At 35.0% G+C, this 21234-nt stretch overlaps 1 protein-coding gene and 1 pseudogene across 2 annotated transcripts in view; one reads left to right on the top strand and one right to left on the bottom strand.

The window, feature by feature from the left end:
- Aldh1a1 (aldehyde dehydrogenase 1 family member A1) overlaps positions 1-21234 on the top strand; it is a 144954-nt gene that overhangs the window by 118077 nt on the left and 5643 nt on the right. For both annotated transcript variants that reach the window (XM_076846054.2, XM_076846055.2), the window contains 9 exons: positions 1781-1921; positions 3827-3956; positions 5679-5740; positions 6969-7097; positions 8451-8564; positions 9593-9695; positions 11275-11459; positions 16076-16240; positions 19217-19374. In XM_076846054.2, coding sequence (XP_076702169.2) covers positions 1781-1921; positions 3827-3956; positions 5679-5740; positions 6969-7097; positions 8451-8564; positions 9593-9695; positions 11275-11459; positions 16076-16240; positions 19217-19374 — 1187 coding nt within the window. The remainder of the gene's footprint in view (positions 1-1780; positions 1922-3826; positions 3957-5678; positions 5741-6968; positions 7098-8450; positions 8565-9592; positions 9696-11274; positions 11460-16075; positions 16241-19216; positions 19375-21234) is intronic.
- On the bottom strand, positions 370-736 carry LOC143641406 (protein BEX4-like; annotated as a pseudogene).

Genomic DNA, 21234 nt, shown 5'->3' with positions numbered 1-21234 from the left:
CTTCTATGCCTTTTCCCTTTTGCACAAAAGAAATGAGCACACATTTATAATGTCTACTCTTCATTAGCAAAGGAAAGTTCCTATTCAGACCCCGATGTCAGGGAACTTTTGTAGTTGAAGAATTAGAATGTGTCATGAAGTATAAAGGGTCTTACAGTCAGACAGGCTCTCTTTAAAACTCAGTTCAGCCACTTCAGTTTCACTTCGAGTTATTGACCTTGGGCAAGTCTCTTTCTCTGTCTCTCTCTCTCTCTCCTTTGCTTTTAACACTGCTTATTAATTTCATATTGTAAAAGGAATGTTTTTTTCTAAAACTGGGTAAAATTGTCCTGCCGACAAAAACTTTTAGATAGACAAAACAATATTCAGTCAGAAACTGGAAAGAGGAAATACCAAAAGTTACACAGAAAAGGTACACAAAGATACAAGACTGCAATGCAGTGGTCATCCTGTAAAACCTTGGGATTTGAGGTATGAGGCAAAAGTGATAATGGTTGTCAGGTTCAGGGGTTTGGAAGTTCATATAACATCTCATCTGCTGCTTCCTAGTCTTCCACTTGATTTTCCTCATCTGCCCCACAAAACTTTCTACCTTATCTCCTACTTCATTATGATCAGTATGCCTATTAGGAATAGCCCATCAAAAATTAGGGACAAGCCCCCTAACTTGCCCCTGCCTGACATTTCCTCCAGGCATCTGGACTTCCTCCTCCCAAATGGCAGGATTCTGCTTCATTCTGTGCAGAGGCTGCTCCCCTCCTTCTTTTTAATACTGAGAATTTTTCATTCTGAGAATTTTTTTTAAACTGGGAATTGAACCCATATCCCCAGTCCTTCTTATTTTTTTTTTTAATTTTGAAACAAGGTCTCCCTAAGTTTCTTAGGGCCTCACTAAATTGCTGAGGCCACCCTTGAACTTACAATCCTCCTGCCTCAGCCTCCTAAGAAGCTGAGATTACAGGCATGCACCGCTTTGTGCCTGGCACACTGATTTTTTTTTTTTTTATAAAGAATTTCTCTTTTAGTTGTAGATGGGCACAGTACCTTTATTTTGTTTATTCATTTTTTTTATGTGGTGCTTGCTGAGGATCAAACCCAGTGCCTCATATATGCTAAGCAAATGCTCTGCCACTGAGCCCCAGCCCCAGCCCCAAAGCTGATATTTTTTTAAAGCATGTTTCTCTTTGGACTCCATTACTCCTGGATCACTCTATGCCCTCTCCTACACCTCCTCATTGTACCAGGTGCACAGCCAAGACTCCTGGTCCCACAGACCTGCTCCACCCATGGCCTCCAACTTTTCCAGCAGCTCCTGGCCAACAAGAGCCATCTGCGCTGATACTGCCTGGAAAGAGCAAGAGGGCAAAGACTGGATCTCTTTTCTCTCTAAATGCTTCAGTTTCTTCATCTGCAAAATGGGAAACATATTTGTCTTATAAAATTATTGAGAATAATATGAGTTAATATGAATGTAGTTACCGGAACATTACTTGAAATATGGGCAATACTCAAATGAGGGCCACTATTATAATATTATAACATTTGTATTCCAAGAAATCAAACATGTGCGGGGTATATGGAACTTATCATTCCCATGATTATCCTGCAGGTGTCATTACATCACCCTGTCGTTGAGTGCATAGAATGTGCTATACATTGGTCTAATGGAGACATGGCATCTGTTCATAAGGAGCTACAATCTATTTTATAGGGTTATTGCCATTAGGTTTGCTTGTCCAATGTGTTGAGTCTAATGCACTGAATTCTCTGTGACTAACAGGCAGACGTTGACAAAGCTGTGAAGGCTGCAAGACAGGCTTTTCAGATTGGCTCTCCATGGCGCACTATGGATGCTTCAGAGAGGGGACGCCTACTATACAAGTTGGCCGACTTAATTGAAAGAGATCGTCTGCTGCTGGCTGTGAGTATTAACCAAACCGGATGCCCAGTGAGAGCTCTAAAAAGCATTCACTGTGTGAATTGGCAAGTTGATTTGGATCTACTGAGCACTATATGAAATCTAAAATTAAAATGAAAAGACCTCATCTCCGGATCTGGGGTAGGATTTGAGATTATCTCAAGTAGTAATCTGCATGCCAGTTCCAGATGATGACATCTGCTCCCAGAATAGATTCTACAGTCTAAACTTTGGCAAACACTGAGTTAAACCAAATTAAACAAATTTCTTTCCTTTACTCCAGACCTTCTCGGCTCCCCTAACAAAATCACATGTAGTAAGAATCTCCTGGAATGATACACTTGGATTCTTAAACTTAGTTGACTACTGAACTCTTACAGTGGAAAATCTCATTGACTTTGTTCAAAGTGCTCAAATTATTTTCCTGAAAAAAAAAAAAGCTTATTTTCTGTTAGTCTAGCCCACCAAAATATTTACTACACAGCCACAATTTTACCTTCCTGAAATGTGTCTGTTAACATGCTCATAATTAAATGTGTTGCAGAATTAAATAATGTGAACTTTTTCACAGATGAAATAGGCAAAGAATAAAGAAAATCTATTTTTAATATGTTCATAAAAGTTGTGGGTTTTTTTGTGTGTGCCAGATTTGTTTTCTTAAATTTTAGCTTGTAGATGAGTCAGCACACAATATGTAGGGGAGGGCATTTTCTTGTCTTCTTGTCCAGGTAAAGACAATTTCATATAAAATAATTATAGTAAAGACAATTTCATATAAACTACTACCCAGATGAGATTTTAGAATCAATTTTATTACCTTTTGAGTCTTAAAGTGATAATAACAAAGAGCTCTACATTTTATTTAAAAATAATCAATGTCAATTATAGTTAATCAAAGGACAATTTGTTATGGTCCTTATAATTCAAAACATGCAAAAGTATAGAACCAGAAGCCATATGAAATAAAACTGTATTAACCACTTGTCCTATAAAAAGAAAGCAGTATTTGCTAAAACTTGGCTCTTCTCATCTGTCTGCATTTTGGGTTGAGAGTGCCGACTATCTCTATCACCATGAGAGCTGATGGGGGAAAAAGAACAGATATGAAAAAGTCCTGTTTGCTTAAATTTGGGATGGTGGGACAGCATAGTACAGAGGCAGAACAGCTTTAGAAGTTAGGCATCTATACATTCCTGCCAGAGAACCATCCCAGAAGAACACTAGAACCCAAAGAGCACTTGAAAGTTCTGCCTAACAGTGAAGGAAGAGACAAGTCACAATAGGTATGTTACTAGGTATGTCCAATAGGTATGTTGCTAGACCATTCCAATTATAGTTATGATGAGAGTACCTAAACTAGGAGATCTGTAATAGAAAATTCTGCTGAAGAAAATTCATGAATGAAAGATCCAGATGTTAAGTTTATGTGATTAAATCAGTTGTATCCAGTTGGAACACAAAAATTAAAATGGTTATTGGTTATTAAACTCTCTATAAAACTCTGGCTTTTTAATGGTTGTTGGATATTATGTTCCTAGCACTAAATTGTCACTAAAGATGGATTATAAATGAAATATTGTACCATTTCAACAGCTGGGTATGTATCAAATTGTGATCAACTCTTGAAATGTTAGTTAGCTGGAAAACACCCAGAATGTGAAAGAAAGAGCGCTAGGGTTTAACAACCAGAATCTCACTATCCATTCTACACAGATCCTTCCATATGAACATAAACAGATTATTTTAACTTTTTAAAGTCTGTATTTAAAGAGAAGGTAAGAGAAGTTGAGTTAAAATGTCTTCTATTTCCAAAATTCTCTAACACATGACTATTCAAAATATTGGTCATATATTGTTAATCAAAAAGTTTTGTGGAATTTTATATTTGGAGACTGATTTGTTTTTCAGACAATGGAGTCAATGAATGCTGGAAAACTATTTTCTAATGCGTATCTGATGGATCTAGGAGGCTGCATAAAAACATTACGCTACTGTGCAGGCTGGGCTGACAAGGTCCAGGGCCGTACCATACCGATTGGTAAGTAACTTGAGAGACGACCAGGGGTGGGCATAGGGAGGAAGTGATTACTATAGAGCTGAGTAATTTCAAACTCTCACTTTTAAAGATGTCAACCAAATAAGGCAAAATTATTTTCCCCTTGACTTTGAGCCAACACAATTCTGAACTTAGAAATTCTGTGAAGATTTAACAAACCGCTTTTAAAGTTGCTTCAGCACAATCACACAGAAGATAACACTGTGGATATTTTAGAAAATATTAAGTAAGAATATTCTTATGGCCCCAATTACTGATTTGAGACATCTCTGCCTTTAAGGGCCCAAACTTTTCAAAGCTGATCTCAAATTATTTATTTGGGTTTCATTCCCATAGTAACCTTTATACCCTTTCTGTAATGTAATTATTTAAGTCTCTTTGCATGTTCCAGTATGAATTAAGGATGGTTATCTGTGCCTGTTCAAACTCAGTACAGTTAGACCAGGTTAATTAAAAAAACTAATTTATTGATTTGTTTCAAATACCTTCAAATTAAGATGAGACTATGTTTATAGCCTTAATTAAGAATTTGTGTATTATACATGCATGTGTATGTATATATTATTTTAGTGGGGTATACACATAGCAGAATAGAAATATGAAAAAATTTTTATTGGAAAAAAGCATGATTTTGGAAAACCTTAAAGGTATAAATTTAACTTATACAAACATTGACATTAGAAATTCAGAATGCCTCCAGAATTGGCCCTGATGTACATTTTCAATCTAATTGGAGCATCCAGTAGGTTAGAAGTGACAGCCAGGAAGTTAAAACAGGAGAATGAGACCATAGTACTAACAAGAAATGGGCTAGGTCTGAAAACTATTATACTTCATCCTCAGGAAAAATGGAAAAGCCACTTAAAGTGCATGTACATCTTAAGGAGAGTTCTTGTTAATATTCAGGAGGCTCCTGCAGGAACCAGACCAGCACAGAACCCAGAGAACCATGAAACTCACAGGGTGACATGTCAAACTCCGAGGCATGTGAATTAGTCAAATATATGTGGAAAAGAAATGTCTTTTACTATGGGCGTTTTCTTCATGGATTAAGAGAATTTACTTTTGTGTTTGGTAGGCAAAACAGCATGTTAGAATGAGTCAGTAGAAAGGCTTGTTACTAACAGGGAGATATATTTTTTAATTTTACTATTTTTTAAAATCACATTACCTTTTAAAAACAGATTATATTACAGGTCGAATTTTAAGTTGCTAAAAACACATTTGAGCACAGTTTTTCTCTTAGCTAAAGATGATCTGACCTCCTTTCATTTCTTCTATAAAAATTGGAGAATGAAAATAATATAGAAAACAGCCTTCTTAGATGATGAGATAAAGAATTAATTATGAGTCGGATCTTTTCCAATTTTGCATCTTTACTTTGAACTAACTTAATTGTATGGTTTTTGTCATTCCAAAGACTTGATTTTTTTAATTTAGTAAATTGTTGGATAAAAGGCTTTGTTGTTATTGTTTTTCTAGTGCTGGGGCTTGAATCCAGAGATAAGGTCTCATTAAGTTGCCCCGTCTGGTCTCAAACTTGTAATCCCCCTGCCTCAGCCTCCTGAGTAGCTAGGATTACGGGCATGAATTACTAGTATGCTACTGTTTTACTTCTTTCTCTCACACTACCTTCAAACTACTACTCTATGAATGGCAAACACATTTGTCTTAATAGGATTGGGTGTGTGCTTTGTTTTTCAGATGGAGACTTTTTCACTTATACAAGACATGAACCTATTGGTGTATGTGGCCAAATCATTCCTGTAAGTTGTTTTCTTATAGCATTTCCAATGAAGGTTGGGGGGAGGGAAGGGGCTCTAACTCTGTTTAGTTTAGTGATGAAACTTTCTCCAACATAATTGGATGCTTGTGTGTTAGATGTGATGTAAATTTCAAATAGGACTTGTTGAACCAGGCCTTTTCTGTGACAAAATATGAACTGGGTAATTTAGAAGCCTATCCATATCCTGGCATGTCTCCTGAGGGTGTTTTAGTATTTTTACCACATTAATAAATAAAGCCTGTTTCTCTATGGGTTCATAGTTTTCAGAAAGCTATATTACACTCTCTTCTCAATGGCAGTGATTTACAAGTGAATGACAAAGTATTCGGTGTGGGTGTGTCTGCTGTGGACACCACTTCAGTGCAATGTAGTGTGACCCAGTACACTCCAACACTCAAGGTCTCCTGTTTAGACTCCTAATCATGGACAAAAGTAGCAAAGAGAGCTCAAATGGTGAAAGATACTTTTTAATTAAAATGAAAGAAATGATATCAGAGACGTTTGGAGCACTGTAGGAAATATATGGTACCCTTAGATAAGAGAATCTGATGCTCCAAATTCCTCTGAAAGAAAATAGCAATTTTTAAATTTAATCCTGAGTATTTCCTTTTAAGCCCAATGAATAGGAGACTCTCTAAACAGGGCTGATATACTTGAAAAGGCCGAATGAAAAGATGGCAAATTGTCCTGAATTTCTTAGTTGAGGAAGTGTCAATGACTAATCTTTTGCCCCATTGAGGTTGAAGTATAATCATATCAACATTTTTAATGAAATTTCTCATTAGTTCAAAATTCCAATAAAATCTGTAAAAACAAGATAATTTTAAATACTAATGATAGCTAATGTGTTTAAGGATTTGGCCTACTTTCTTGATTAATCCTAAGGACAATTTTGCAAAAGATGCTATCATAAACAGAAAACAAGTAACTTGTCTGAGTTCAAATGGCTGGTCACTGATTTTGCTGTGATCTAAACACAGTCACTTGTCCTCCAGACCTTACACATCTTCATCTTTAAAAAGATCATTTAGAGCTTTTTATTATTTACTAGTTGCTGTTCACATCCATAGAATCCACTATGATTACATAAGACTACTGCAGTTATTCGTTAACATCTGTGGGGAATGGGAGTTTATCATGTAGAAGTTACACTAGCAAATGTGCCTTTGAGCAATACAAAGACTCTATTGTTAAACATTGCTTTCTAGTGGAATTTCCCATTGGTCATGCTCATTTGGAAGATAGGGCCTGCCCTTAGCTGTGGAAACACGGTGATTGTCAAACCAGCAGAACAAACTCCCCTTACTGCTCTTCATGTGGCATCTTTGATAAAAGAGGTAAGTTTCCTAAATGAAAACATGCACAAGAATTCAGCCCTCCTAATTTATAACAAGAAGGCCCCATCTGGTGCTACTATAAGCTGCCTGACTTACAAATGGCTCTCGTCAGTGGTTGGGGCGCATCTAGCAGGACTGCTGGCTGAGATTCCTGGAGTCAACCCAAATGCAGACAGAAAGCCAGACTCAAGGGCTTGGAGTCAGTCATCTTATGACCAGATTCTTTTCTTTCTTTTGTCCAAATCAATGGACATAAATTCATGTTACAATTAATAGAGCATTCTTTCACATGTTGAAATATTAAACTAGTTTGCAACCTTCTACTGATGTCCTGATGAGTCTTGCAAATTTATTTAAACTTAAACAAGTTTTTAGTTTTCATCTATATGGTGGTTGCAGGCCACTGTGCCAGTATGATTGTTTATGTTATTGGGCCACATTATTTTCAAACACATGTCCATGTTTATATTCACTTTTCTTTTATAGTTTCCTGTACATTTTCTTTCGTCTTCAGAAATGGCAAAGCACACATCAAACTTATTTTCATCAACTATGTGAATTGCAAGAATATATTTTTTTTCTTGAGAACAAGTCATTGCACTTTGACCTTCCTATCTTACCCAAACTTATACCACTGTTAGTTACCAGAAACTTAAATTTCAGAAAATCCAAATTAACATCTTTAAAATATTTTTTATTTAAAATTATAATAAGCAAAAGAGATGTTAAAATGAGGCAATTTGATGCAAATAACATGAAATTTTAATGTGCCCAACTTAGTGGTCACGTTGCTTCTTCTTCCTTGAATTCTTCAGCTGGGATTGATATGGGTCTGTAAAGTTCCATTCTAAGCGATCTGATTAGCTTTCCTAATATATTACTAAATCATGTCAGTGGGGATTTGCAACTCAGATGATATGCCCTGAGCAATCAACAGCTACAAACTAGAAATATTAGATCCCTTTAGCTTCTTATTTTTACTGATGAAGTTTATAAAATATGTTGCTTTCCTTCCAGGTAAGTAATTCACCAAACACTCTTGTATACACTACTTTTTTGAGTTATTATTATGAAATTTGAGAGAGCCATCATGAGAGCAGTGATCCATAAACTCTGGGCTCACCCCAGGAATCTTTCTATAATGCAGCCCATCTGATTATTTTCATGTGGGCTAAGAAATGAAATAACAATAATAATAAGGAATAAAGAATGAAGGCACTTAGGTGAATTTTTCTTGGAAGAGCAATCATAAGATGAACATTACCATAATGAAGCAGCCTCAATCCTTTACTCACCTCTCTTTTGAATTAAATTCTGAGTTGTGTTTTAACTGTTTTGCTTTTTGCCTTTTAGGCAGGGTTTCCTCCTGGAGTAGTGAATATTGTCCCTGGCTATGGGCCTACAGCAGGGGCAGCCATCTCTTCTCACATGGATATTGACAAAGTGGCCTTCACAGGATCCACAGAGGTAATACCATTTACTCAGGCCTGCAGTGAAGAGACTGGCATCTCTCTCTACCTATTGGAATCATGTTTTATTGTAACTATTTTAAGCTGACACTTCCTTAAAACAAAAGTATTTTTTAATGATTTGTTCCTTATTCTGGCCTTCACATATATTTATACAACATAAGTAGATACAGTTTGGATGAAATGAAATACCAATTACAAATTCAGAAGGTAGAAGAAACTATTTTTAGTGTGTTCATTACCTCCTATTATGAGAAATATAGCCCCTGAGACTGTATTGTATGATTAGTTAAATTTATGATAAAAAATATTTATTACAAAATCTACTATTATTAAATTTATTTTGTGACAAATAAAAGTTTCATTAGTTATTTACACATTTTAATTAGTTTTATTATTTTGGTATATTCTTAGAGGTACAAAAATGTATATATAATTATCCAGATTAAAGTGATATTTATAGTTCTTACAGGGAAAACATATTGCCTCGAGCCAATCAACATTACACTTTCTGAATTAAAGATTATTCTTGATTGAGAGACAAGAGAGATTAAAAGTTCGTGGTGATTCTTATCCATGGACTTATTTATTGTGCCAGCCTTCTTGTAAACATGAAGTTTATGATAGAAAATACTGAGAGTATGACAGTTTGCAGATTCCTGTGGCTGTCAGTAGATGGATAAAAGGTCCATTAGCTAAGTTGGATCATGATATATGTGATCAATACATGCTCTGATATAGAGGAAAAATAACCTACTAACTAGTCATGCACATCAAGATCCAGCCTTCATGTTCTATATATTTGCTCTCTCACCCATGAACATTTTTTCTGATTTATCTCACGTCTGTATGTTTGGATGGGAAAACCTTTTGCATCTGAAGGTGCCAAATCTTGAAAAATGCCACTTGGTGTTTCTTCCTAATGAAACTTAACAATCGCCCAAACATCACACAAATTTTAAATATTACATATTCCCATCTTTGTGAGAGCAAACTAAGCCTCCTCTTTGCAACACTCCATTTCAGGTTGGCAAGATGATCAAAGAAGCTGCAGGGAAAAGCAATCTGAAGAGGGTCACCCTGGAGCTGGGGGGAAAGAGCCCTTGCATTGTGTTTGCCGACGCCGACTGTGAGTAGGAGGCTCATTGTTCACTCTTCACTCTTCCTCCTTTCTGGTGTCTGATAACACTGTACAGTGAACTTGAATCTCACAGTTGGGTTTGCTTCAAAGTGTAAGGAATTAATAAGAGTCCAGAATTACTCTTGAAAATCTTGTAAATTGTCCTGAAGTTAGAACACATAGATAAGTTAAACAAAGACACAGTTTCTTCCTGGTCTGAAATAAATTGCTATTGCCTCAGCTGAACCCTAGATAACATAAATGTTTTTCATTTAGAGGCCATGATGTATTCTTTTTAATAATTCCATATCTTTAATTACTGTTTTCGGCAAAATGAAATTCCTTAGCTATTTGGACTTAAGAGCAGCTGGGGAGACAGCAATTACAGTTCACCATCTCCCTTCACTCTGGGTCATATAATCATGAAATGAGATGGCAAGAAGAAAATTAAACCAATTTAAATAGCTCTCTCTTTTTTTCCAGATTATCAAGGATAGTTTTGTATGTGTATCAAGTCTACAATTATTATATGACCCCTCTATATAATTTTCTAGGTTCATTCTGATTACATTACCATATAGAATCCCCAAAATTACTTTCTAAATAGGTGGTAATTAGCAGAAAGAGATGGTCAAACATTCCTTCAACTCTTTCTTAAACAGTTGCATTATTGTTATGAGGCTGTAAAACTAATGGTTCATGGAATTGGCCTTTGTTACTCTTGTGATCTTAATCAAAGTTTTTTTAGAACACACTGCCTTATTAAACATTCTACAACCATGACATGATTACTAATTTGCCAAGACTGCAAGCTATTTTCACTACAACTTAAGCAGGTATGATTAGCTCACAAATTCATACCTAATTGCTTTAATGTTGAATTGAATCTTTGGCCTTTAGAAAAATAAAATGAAAAGAAGAATTTATTCTTGTGGTTTAGGATCTACAAATGAAGGAACCTAAGCATATTCTACCATCTAAACAAAATATATGTTTTCAGACATATATGAATGATATATTTTAGACAGATTTTGAAAATGTCTTTCTTAGAAATAATACTATGAGGTGAATAATTATAAATATTAGTGGGTTTTGTTACTGTTTTTTGGTTGCTTTGGTTATTGTTATAGTTGTTTTTTCAGAAAAATTATTCGTTCTACTAATCACAGTGTATGAGATTGTTTTGAAGTTATTTAGAGTAATTGACATTTCATATTTTCTTTGTTATTTAGTTAAAACCTGATTCCTAAAAAAACTTCACAATTATCTCAGTATAATGATATTTGACCTTGCAATCAAATTCACATTCTTGGTAATGTCCATATGAAAGTTGTCTTAATAACAATCATTTTTTTAGGTGCTGCTAATTTTTGCTATTGTTTTCATAGTAAATAAAGAATCACAAAAATTAATTTTTCACCTAGCTTTTAAGAGGTGAAATATCTTGAACCCATGTCTGACCATACAACTTATAATTTTTCTTATCACCACACTGAGATACATAAATGTACATAATCTGAAAAATCTGCATAAATATATGTAATCTTTAGAAAATATTTCTTCTTTAATGCGAATGCTCTCTTTGCAGTGGCCAGTGCTGTTGAATTTGCACATCAAGGCTTATTCTACCATCAGGGCCAGTGCTGTGTAGCTGCATCCCGGCTTTTTGTGGAAGAATCAATTTATGATGAGTTTGTTAAAAGAAGCGTTGAGCGGGCTAAGAAATATGTTCTTGGAAATCCTCTGACCCCAGGAGTAAATCAAGGCCCTCAGGTGAGCATAAAATATAAAGAATAGAATTTTTAGGGACAAGAATAAAGTGTCCTTCTTGACCCAATTTTGAATAATTACTTCTCATTTGTGCATCATCTTAGGTAATAAGACTGTACCAGTCCTGAGGTTTCAAAAAAATCTAATTCTCAAAGGTTCAGAAATTACTCTTCGTGTTGCTGATTTTTCATACCTGAAAACACTTTAGGAGGCATCCTGGGAACTAAAGATGAAAGGAAAATTAACAAACACTATCAATTTCTTGCTTTCCTCAACCTGCACACCTTTTGATTCCTTTTACAGTCCTTTGTCCACTTGGAAGTTCATATACACTTTTCTCTCTCGAACACAATCAATCCTTCATCACAGCTGCCATTCCACAGATACAGACATCTAGCACACCCCTAAATCCTCTGCAGAGTCCTCAGTTACTCTGACTTGATGTGTGTACTCTAAAGATTGTACACACATCCTCAAAGGTCCTAGACTGCTGGTTTCTAACACATTTTTCAACTCAGTTGTTAAAGCCCAAACAATCCCCCAGGCTCCCAGTTTTTTTCATTTACTCCTAACCATTATCAATAAGAGTGCTTCTGTCTCTCATTAGAGGTCACCTTTCCCTCTTCCTTGCACAGTTCTTTGTCATGGTTTGTTATTCAGACTCCTGGACCTTCAGTTCTGGATTTTTTTCCCATCCCTTAGGGACCTGGTATAGAGGAATCATCCTCAACTAGGGAGAACTTTGCTTCCCTCCCCCAGGGAATAGTTGCCCATGTATGGTGACATTGTAAATTGTCACAACTTGGTGGAAGGATGTAGTTCTACTTGCATCTAATGAGTACAGACAAGGCAGGCTGCTAAACACCTTTTGATGTGCAAGACAGTCCCACAACAGAAATCAGCTAGCCCAAAATGTCCACAGGGCCAGTGCCAAGAGATTATGTTCCAGAGACTAGACATTAAGCTTGCAGGCCTTATTGCCCACACTAAGCATTATATACTGTTCCATCCTGTAGATCTGAAACCAAACTCTATTCTTGACTTGCTCACCAAGCCAAATATAAATTCAATTAACCAAAATTTAGTGAACACTGCTATCAGTAAAACCCTGAGTTTGTCATCTGGCAATGCTAGGAGGAACAAGAACAGCATGCTCCCTGACCTTGTGGAGTTTATGAACTGGGTAACTTAGAAGGCTGTCTTAGATTTTCATTCCAAGTATTTAGGTAGAAAAATCCTAGGACTTAAGCAGTGCCAAATACTGAAATCTAAAAGCCTTAAAAATTACTGGCAAATAAAGTAGTAATTTGTTTTATCTTAATCTCATTGTAGTTTGCATTTGTCTTTGAGTTTAAGGACTACATAGTTGACAGTTTTGTCATAGAGTTGACAATTTTTATCATATTTGGTAACTTCTCAAATATCCATATCAAATATGCCAAGAAATATGATCAATTCTAATCTAAATTAGTCTCCTATTTCAAAAAGGAATAGGGTTCTTAATTTTCCTTTGTGATTATTTATGTCTGCCTATCTTTATAAACAAAACGCAGTTTTCCAATTAGAGAAGGAGACACAGGAAAAAGAGAGACGAGGGGAATATCTAAGATATTTAATATAGAATATTGGTTGGGTAATACAACTAGGGAGGAAAATCTGTTTAATTCAACAATAGTCTAGAACACTGAGCTAAAATATCTCATTATTTCTAAGAGGAAGAAGTTAAAACAGGGTTTGAAAAATTCTTGTTCATAGGATCCTAGAGGAAGTAATACAATGATCTAACTGATTAATATGACTTTAATCTCTATAAATAAATAGAATTTTATCACAGGTTGTGCTAAGTAAGTAGGATAAGTAGGTATGTTGGAACTTTGAGAAACAAAACACTGAAAAGTCCCCAGGGATTCTCTACTCTAAAAATTTGTCATCTGTTCTTATAAGAAAGAGTATACAGAAAAAAGCCACGTGTTCATTAAGCTTTATCCTTGAGCCTCATCCCAGGAGCTTGAGTGAACTTAGGCTTTAAAAATGTAGTTATATAATCTTCTTCATTAAATGCCTCAATAAAATTGTTATAGAGAATACAAGCAACAAAAATATTTATTTAGGGAAAATAGTTTCTAAAAGAAGTTTGATTCCTTTCTTATTTTGAAGATTAAGAACTTAAAGTATCTGAATGTTGAAGCAATTACAACATAGTATATATTATTTATATTTGTTTTATGTATGTGTGTTCATGTGTGTATATTGTTTCTTTATAAAAGTGGTTTTCCTATTTGGTTCATAGAACAAAATGTATATTTCCTTAAAAACTTGGAAATAAGTGTTTTCATTTGGAAAAAAAGTGATGCTTTCCATATAAAATGTATTAAAAACAGCAGAGTAGCATCTTATCATGGTATGGAGACATAGGCCTTTAAATCATACACTGAATTTTACATCTAACCTCCCTTAGACTCTATTTCCTCATTGGTAAGATGGGGTTAGTAAATTAATCTTGAAGGATCATTTTGCAGTGAAATGAGATAATCTATAGAATGTCTCCATCTGAGTGCTTGGTTCACTGCGTGTTCTCAGATAACTGTTAAGTAAATGAAAATCACATGCCTGTATTTATACCTGGCAATAATTATAAAGATCAATTTTTTAGACATCTACTTTCATCGATCTTGTTGGTCTAGTTTCCAAATACTTTGAGGAATGTGTCTTTTTTCAATTTACCGTCTTCTTCTTCAACCTACCAAGCCTAAAGAATCAAAGAGTTTGAACTTTCAAAGACACTAAAATATATACTTTAAGACCATCACAATAATGCCGTAGACTAACCATGGCCAATGACGCATTTCATAATAAAGAATTCCTTTCCAGGCAAGCTTTATTGAACAGTGCCTAAGATCCACAAAGAAAGCCAAGTTCATGATTGATGAATCCAAAACCTTCTGAAGAAGGTTTGTATTTATGGTGAATCAAAATTAGCTAGGCCAAACTGAATGTGTTTCAAAGTATAGCTGAAATTTTCTGTCACAAGTCGCAGGCTCTGGCATGGTGTTTCTCAGTCTTTCTTGTGCCTCTGAATCACCCAAGGATTCAGTAGATCTAGAGAGGGGCTTGGGAATTGCAGGTTGCTTCCAAGTGATGCCAGAGCTGCTGGCTCTAGTAGCAAGGCACTGCAATATACAGTCCTGTATTTTTTAGAAGTCAGAGATCACATGTTTCCCAACAAATAAATCCTTTCAGTGTCTTTCTGCAGTGCATATGTGTGGATTAGATGGTCACCTGGGAACCACTCTGGTCACAGAGTGGGAAACATTATGACTTGGGAAGCATTCTGTGAATAAAAACTGAAAATTATGATTTTGAGGTCATAGTCCAATTAATAAATTAAAATAGGCCAGAGGAGCTTTGCATGGAGGCACGTAGATCCTTGAGTATTTACTGAGACACTAGAATATCTTAACTAGAAAGAATATCTAACACCCGCCTTAATTTAGTTGTATTAACTAGTATACAGTAACATAAATATCTCTTCTAGACCAACTCTACGATTTCTTTGATCTGATGAGAATGAAGAGATTTTCTTTGTGGGATACATGATTGAATATTGTTCAGTGGAGAGCCTGCAGGAGCACTGCACCGAATATTGAGCCAAATTTTGTGAAACTACTTTCTGATTGAAAATAGCATTCAGTCTACTTAGATAGGAGTGCTAAGTCCCATACAGTTAGAAATGACTTCATGGAAGCTTTTTCTTGGTCTTGGGTGGTGGGAAATATTTTCAGAGTCAAAGAAGATAAAGAATAACACTTTTTAACTAGAGAGAAGGGACAACTAAGTTAAACTAACAAAAGCCCTCAACCCCCCTGCTTAGCTCCTGGATCTCCTGGTTTTCCTTTAATCCACAATGACATGGTGTTCATAAACAGAACTTCTAACTCCTTTTCCCCTTATAAATATCTTATTCAGAAAATTTTCACTTCTGTAACACTTGTCATATGTTTAGATGTGGCTCATTTAATAAAATATGAAGATAAAAATTGGGACTGGCCAGAAACTGAAATCAAACCTCCTGACCTGGGGAGGATGCCCAACCTATGGCCTGAGGGTGGTATCCAAGGTCATGGACTAGGCCAGAGGGGATGGTCCAGGATGGGAAAGTCCCCGCAGAAATATAGTAGTCTTCTCAAAGTTCAAAGGCATCTGCTTCCCAAATGCCCTGACTAATTAAGCCAGAATCACAGCTTTCTTTTTCTTGTTTCGCTCCTTTTATTTCAGTTAGGACTACAATTTCCAGGTAAATGTGTTAGATCATTAACAAACTTTTCTTCAAGAATGACAGTTGTGTGAAAGGGTCAGATGTGTTTACAGTGCCAATACACTTTCTTTTTTCTTTTTTACACAACTGTAGATTCTAAACATAGGTATCTTCAAGATTTCCTTCCTAAAATTTCATGAGAAGTAAATGTGCCCAGAGAATGAATCTGAACCTATGTCAGCTTTTAAAATTCGATATCAGATTTAATAGAAATAGACTAGCTCACTGAAGCCCTCATCAACAGGTCCATAACTTTATAAGTTGCTGATTTTTTTTTTCTTTTCATGTGATATTTTTCAAATAGATTGACAAGGAACAGTATGATAAAATACTTGACCTCATTGAGAGTGGGAAGAAAGAAGGAGCCAAACTGGAATGTGGAGGAGGCCCCTGGGGGAATAAAGGCTACTTTGTCCAGCCCACAGTTTTCTCTAATGTTACAGATGAGATGCGCATCGCCAAAGAGGAGGTAAATGGTTTCACTCTGTTCTGTCCCCTTTATTGCCACACTTTGTCTGCAGGTGTGTATACTATCTGTGCCTTTAAATTTCCCAGCTCTTTGAACATCTTTCTCAGCAAATGTTACTCTTTGTTTCTGCTGTTGATAAAGGTTGAAGTTACTTGTGATCAAGAATAAAAACAGTAAGGAGTCCACTGAGCCTGTGAAGAACTTGCAGCCAAACAGACCAGGATCGTAACAATCATTAGGTGCTTCCAGTCACAGGTTTTGCATGATAGTGTGAATAAACTTGAGAACATTCTGTTGAGTCATATATGCCAGACACAGAAAGACAAATCCTGAAAGATCCCAATTATATGTAGAATTTTTAAAAAGTTCAACTCAGAAACAGGGAGTGGAATGGTGGTTACCAGAGACTTTGGGGACACAAAGTGGAGAAGAGGAATGGGGAGATGCTGGTCAAAGGACACACAATCTCAGTCATACAGAAGGAATAATACCAAGAGAGCCATCATACAATGTGATGACTCCCATCAATAACAACATATTGTATACATGAAAATTGCTGAGAGAGTAGATCTTCAGCGTTTCTATCATGAAACAAAAAGTGCTTCAGCCCTACCTAGTGATGCCATATTTGCCCTATGGTCATTTTCTACGTTCATCTCCATGTTCCTCCCCATCCTCTCTGTGCTCTTGGCCCTGTGTTTATTAGTGGTCAGATTTCCCAATTTTGTGTGTATATACATATACATACAAATTTACTAATTGGGTATAATATAATATACTCATTAAATATTTAACCATCCAACACAAAATTAAGAATCATAATGCCTGAAAAATTTGGGGCCAAGAGTACATGAAAGGTGCTGAGGATATGGTTCAGTGGTAAAGCACTTGCCTAGCTTGAATGAGGCCCTGAGTTCAATCCTCAGCAGCACCCCCATCCCCCAAAAAAGAATACATGAAGAATGAGGAGATGTAGGGAGTAAATACTTATATTTACACATAATATATGCTTATTGTATATTTAATATATAATAATATGTAAAAATATATGGCATAATATGTTACATATTATAGTTAAAATATTTGGTGAGTAGAAACCACATAAATTAAGAAAAATGTAATCTAAGAAGGCAATGTATAACTAGGAAGAACTAATTTGCATTTAGGAAGGTAAATAACCTACCTCGTAGACAATGAGGGTTTTTATTAAATGCAGGGAAGATGAACTGACTTTGGGTGACAAAAGTGTCATGTAATACACTACAATAAGAAGACACTGACAACTCAAAGGTCCTCAATTATAACCCTTTCATCCTGTCAATTTGTACTTAATGTCCATGATGTGATGGATAATCTGAGAAGCTTATTCTCTTTAAACCACCCTCCCATCCCAAATTTTATTAAGTCAAGGGGAAAAGGACAAAATCAGATTTGCAAACAGAGGAAATGAATTGGAAAAACAAAAATAAAAGCAAACATAAATAAGCAAACCTACTTAGTTTCTCCATATCACTTCAGTCCTCGACTGAATTGTAATTATTGCATTTATTGATAAGTTTTTATCTCACTACAAGAATTGTTCTTGTTTATGTCAATTAATACCAAATAGAAAGGACTATGGAAATATCTTCAATGAGGTATTTGTTGTGTTCCTATAATGTATGTGATAGAATAGCTATCTGACTCCTTCAAAGTGGAAGCCTGAAGCTACATACTGTATTCAATTCAAATTATGTAAAATATGCGTGTGTTTATTGTAGTAGCTGTTCTACATCTATCTAGTTCCTAGATTACAACATCATGATTCAATTCACAACCTTAGGCTTTGCCCTCAGCCTCTACTGAATGGTAGTTCATACCCCTTATACTACTTAAATCAATGTTGGATACCAGAAAATCATTTGACATTTCTGATTTTTGCCCACCTTCATTTACATTTCCCAGAAAAAATCTTATAATACTCAGAGGAGCCTCTCTTTTATTGTAAGCTTATTTTTTTCAGAGAAAATCCAGCTGTTTTTCTCCTCCCTGGAGCTGAGAGCCAGAATGAATTGAGTGTGGCCTGTGCTAACAACAGTCTAGCAAGAGAGGTCTAGACTTGAATAAGCAAAATTGTGATTGTTGTTTCCTGTCCTGTGATTTTATCAATTGCCAGTGAACTCATACTTTGTTAGTATAGGGTAATTTATAATTGCAAGAATGAATTCTGTTTGGCATATTTAAGCGACATAAGAAAAGAAACTGAATAAAATCCCTTGTTGTTTTACCTATCTTGACTAATTGTAAAAAGATCCAAATACAGAATAAATGATATTTTAGTCAATGACACACTAATATATAAAACATTAATATTATTATGAATCATTACCTATACATTTATCCAATAGAGCAAGCATTGCTTTCTTGGGCTGTTATATGCAGTAATTCAGAAGATGAAGAAAGCTAGGGAAAGAATTTAAAATATATTCAAAGAAATCTGAAATTAATGATTTGATGCATAACCTTAAGTAATTGGGAGCTTAATTTCAACATCTAGAAAATTAACACTGCTTTATTTATGTGTGCCTATGGTATTCCAAAGAGAATTTAAAATGGTCATCACTTTTTTTACCTTTCACTTCTACAGATCTCAATTTTGATTCTTACACATAGGTCTAAAAGCAGGGTGCAATGGCTCACACCTGTTATCCCAGCTGCTTGGGAGGCTGAGGCAGGAGTATGATGAGTTCAAAGTCACCCTCAGCAACTCACTGAGAACTTGTCTCTAAATAAAATACAAAAAAGGGCTGGGGATGTTGGCCAGTGGTTAAGTGCCCATGATTTTCAATTCCTGGTACCAAAATGTAGGTCTGAGATGAGAAACAAAATCTTATCTAATTTAGGATAATCTGTAGAGGGAGAAATCTGCAATATCATTTTCAATTTTTAGTTTTAATATATTATATTTATTTATTTTATTAATTTCTTGTGTTATAGATATTCGGACCTGTGCAACAAATCATGAAGTTTAAATCTTTAGATGATGTGATCAAGAGAGCAAACAATACTCTCTATGGCTTATCAGCAGGAATCTTTACCAAAGATCTTAATAAAGCCATAACTGTCTCCTCTGCTCTACAGGCAGGGACCGTGTGGTAAGTCAGACTGAAGTTATATATGCCTTTCCAATATTAGCCACTTCAACAGGTTAACTTGAACTTTTCATTTCAAATTGTTTGGTCTGCTAGAAAAGTAGTTTTTTAAAACTCTCATATAATGCTAATGCTCAACTAGCTCTAAGAATCACAGCTCAAAAGCCTCTTTTTTTATTTGTTTTTTGTTTCATTTTGTTTTTATAATGGGTGGTTTTCTTTCAGAAACTCTGAAAATAAATCAAACACCTTCTCAATCTGAATGGCTAGTGATAAACATAAAATATTCCTAAGATAAAAGTGCTAATAAATGTCAGTATTACTATTGTATGTATGTACATTATTTCCGTTTCCTAAAAACTTACTGTATACTAAATATTCTAACAAACACAGTCTATACATCATCTTACATAGGCTAGAAATAACCTAATTAAATAGTATCATCTCCATTTTATAAGAAAGAAAACACATGCATAGGGAGGCATTTCAAATCATAGTTTTCTCTAAGTAAATATCCCTCAGTTTTCTATTAATGTATATTAAATACTTTCATTTTCAGTGTAGAATCAAAAGAGCAAATTTGTTTTCTGCACATTTTAACAGAGATAAGTTTGAGAATTTATTAATTTTGAAATAACAGAATGTTACTTGAATATATGATGTAGAAACTTGTTATCACATCATCCCACTGAATAGCTTGGGAATCCCATCAGGAATTTCCATACATATTAAAACAGAGTAGATCTTATTATTATTGCTTTATATCCCAGAGCATAATAATGTTCTCGTATTGTCTCAGACCTAATAGCTGCTTGGTCTTTCTCAGACAATGGTTGAATCCAGAGTTGCTGGGATTTTATACTTAATTTCAAAGTAAGGATTTGATTTTCCAATTTAAATGACAATTAAACTAAGCAAAAACAAGATTCTTTTTAAAACTGTAAACTTATTTAAGAAACCATTCTTCTGATAAGGGAAACAGAATGTCTCTGTGGCACAATGAGAATTTAGAACTCTAGGAATTGGGATATCAAGTTTTTAAGTAAGAAAACACCTGAATATTATTTCAAAATCAAAGTAATAATCAAACTTTTCTAAGTACAATATATTTACTTGAAGGTCTTCTCATCTTTTTGACTACCTTTTATAATAACATGAAAGTAGGGGAAAATATGAAAACTAATTTGGAAAATTGTATTCTTTAATTTTTTTATTTTTTTGTAATGAGAATCATATAAGTAATTAGATTTTGCTGTTAACTTTAGCTTCTAGGAAATTCAAAGCTAAGTATTGTTCATGGCCTACAAAATTGCATTCTAATTGTCCCCAACCCACTCCATCTTCTATTGTAATTTTTTCTTTAATTCTACTTTTTTTTTAGTAATTATGTTGCTTCTTTTTTTATTATTGGTTGTTCAAAACATTACAAAGCTCTTGGCATATCATATTTCATACATTTGATTCAAGTGGGTTAAGAACTCCCATTTTTACCCCATATACAGATTGCAGAATCACATCGGTTACACATCCACGTTTTTACATATTGCCATACTAGTGACTGTTGTATTCTGCTACCTTTCCTATCCTCTACTATCCCGCTTCCCCTCCCTTCCCATCTTCTCTCTCTACCCCATCTACTGTAATTCATTTCTCTCCCTTGTTTTTTTCCCTTTCCCCTCACCTCCTCTTATATGTAATTTTGTATAAGCATCTTTAAATACTTTGTGAAATCTGATAAACAAATCTATAATTAAATCCACTTCCTGACAAGGCCTTTGTTTAAGCAATTTATTGAACCAAATGATGAAAAAAATGAAGTATTGTGATACACATTGCAATCGCAAAAGAATGTTGATTCTAGTC

Source organism: Callospermophilus lateralis, chromosome 2 (assembly GCF_048772815.1).
Source record: "Callospermophilus lateralis isolate mCalLat2 chromosome 2, mCalLat2.hap1, whole genome shotgun sequence".
Taxonomy (NCBI): Eukaryota; Metazoa; Chordata; class Mammalia; order Rodentia; family Sciuridae; genus Callospermophilus; species Callospermophilus lateralis.
The sequence above is the reverse complement of the archived record's forward strand: the minus strand, read 5'-3'. Positions and strand labels throughout refer to the sequence as shown.